General features: G+C 45.8%; 1 protein-coding gene across 4 annotated transcripts in view; it reads right to left on the bottom strand.

The window, feature by feature from the left end:
- The window catches only part of MORN5 (MORN repeat containing 5), a 35731-nt gene extending 34354 nt beyond the window's left edge, over window positions 1-1377 (bottom strand). The window contains exon 1 of one of the 4 annotated variants that reach the window (XM_008572022.1): window positions 1261-1377. In XM_008572022.1, the coding sequence (XP_008570244.1) occupies window positions 1261-1307 (47 nt within the window). In that variant the 5' untranslated portion in view covers window positions 1308-1377. Of the gene's footprint in view, window positions 1-1136; window positions 1218-1260 lie in introns of those variants that run through there. The other 3 variants (XM_008572023.1, XM_008572026.1, XM_008572024.1) reach the window with 3 other exon arrangements.
- Between the last annotated feature and the right edge of the window lie 139 nt (window positions 1378-1516).

The following is a 1516-nucleotide window of genomic DNA, read 5'->3' as shown; positions in this document are numbered from 1 at the left end:
ATGGCTTGGATACAGAACTGGGTTCCAATTCTGACTCAATCACTTCCTAGCTGTGTATCTATAACTGTGGGCAGGTAACTTCACTTTTCTTAATCTCAGTTCCTTTATTTGCAAGATCAGCCTAAACTACCTCACAGGGTTGTGAGAAGAAGTACACACCAAGCACCTCTGCCATTTACCTGCTGACTTGGGCAAATGCGTAGGCCTCATTTTTCTTATCTCTAAAGTGGAGATAATAACATCTCCCGTGCGAGGCTGATGTGACTGTTAGGGATAGCATCCCATACATAACGCCACCTTCTCTAGGATTCTATAGTCTATCCCCAGCCAGACCACTGATCCCTCCTACATTTGAACTCAAAAAGCCCTGGAATTCCACCAACCTGTGAATATAGAGCACGGATTTTACTGAAATCTTGCCCTTCAGCTTTCCTCCATCTCCACAGTCTCAAGGTAGGAGTACTTCACAGTCCCCAAAACTAGTACTTATTTGGCAATCCAATTCACCACCCTCTGCCTCAATTTCGCCAGCTATAAAACAGAGATTCCACCTTCTTCATCCAGGGAAGTTGGCTAGGAAGAGTGGCTACCTCTGTGTTTCCTCTGCGTCTTTCTGCCATAGCACTTACTACACTGAATTGTGGTTATCTGTGTTATGCCTACTGCCTGCGCTATATTTCAATGAACTCTTTGAGGGCAGGGATTGTGCCCAGAGTCAAGTCTGGAGCCTGGTACTTGGTAGACACTCAGCATTTGTTTAATTGAATAGCTTTTACTATTAGTTCATTACAGGGATTTGTGTATATAAACCTTTCTAATAATTTCTAGATTGTGAGCTCCTTGAGGGAAGAGACCATGTATATTGGATTCAGATTAGCCAGTTTCTCTTCCCCAATCTCCATGTCAGTTTTCATAGAATTTTACCACTATCCGAAATTATCTTCTCACTTATTTGTTGATTGTTTATTAACCCCTAGCTAGACTATAAGCTCCAAGAGAGCAAGGATCTTGACATCTTTAATATTCTTATTCCCATATCTAAAACTGGCAGATAGCAAACACAGGCGCGCGCACACACACACACGCAAGTATATATAGAATGAGTGAATCTCAGCTTTGCTACATTAGATATGTACCCTTGAGCAAGTTAGTTGAGCAAGTTTGTTGAAGAGTCTGGTACAGGGTCCCTTGCAGAGGCAAAAAGATAGCCGTGTTTTCCCACTCACAGATATTCAAGACAGTGAATCATGAATCCGTTACCTCCCATCTACGTATTCTCCGATATATTTGCTCCCCGTGTACTGCATGGCGCCTGCTTCTAGCTTTCAGCCCTTCCTCGGGATCTCGGAGTATCAGTGTATACAGCCTCACTATGACAACCAAGGGGGTGGGCGGAGCCAAAGCGAAGCCCCGCCCCCGGGGAGTCGGCAGAACGTCCTAGCATTGCGCATGCTCCGTCGCTGCAGTGGGGCAGAGCAGTGCGCCTGCGTGCCGCCGGCTGCGCAGGCGCAGGCGC

The sequence above is a fragment of the Galeopterus variegatus genome, unplaced genomic scaffold, assembly GCF_000696425.1.
Source record: "Galeopterus variegatus unplaced genomic scaffold, G_variegatus-3.0.2 Scaffold747, whole genome shotgun sequence".
NCBI lineage: Eukaryota > Metazoa > Chordata > Mammalia > Dermoptera > Cynocephalidae > Galeopterus > Galeopterus variegatus.
The sequence above is the reverse complement of the archived record's forward strand: the minus strand, read 5'-3'. Positions and strand labels throughout refer to the sequence as shown.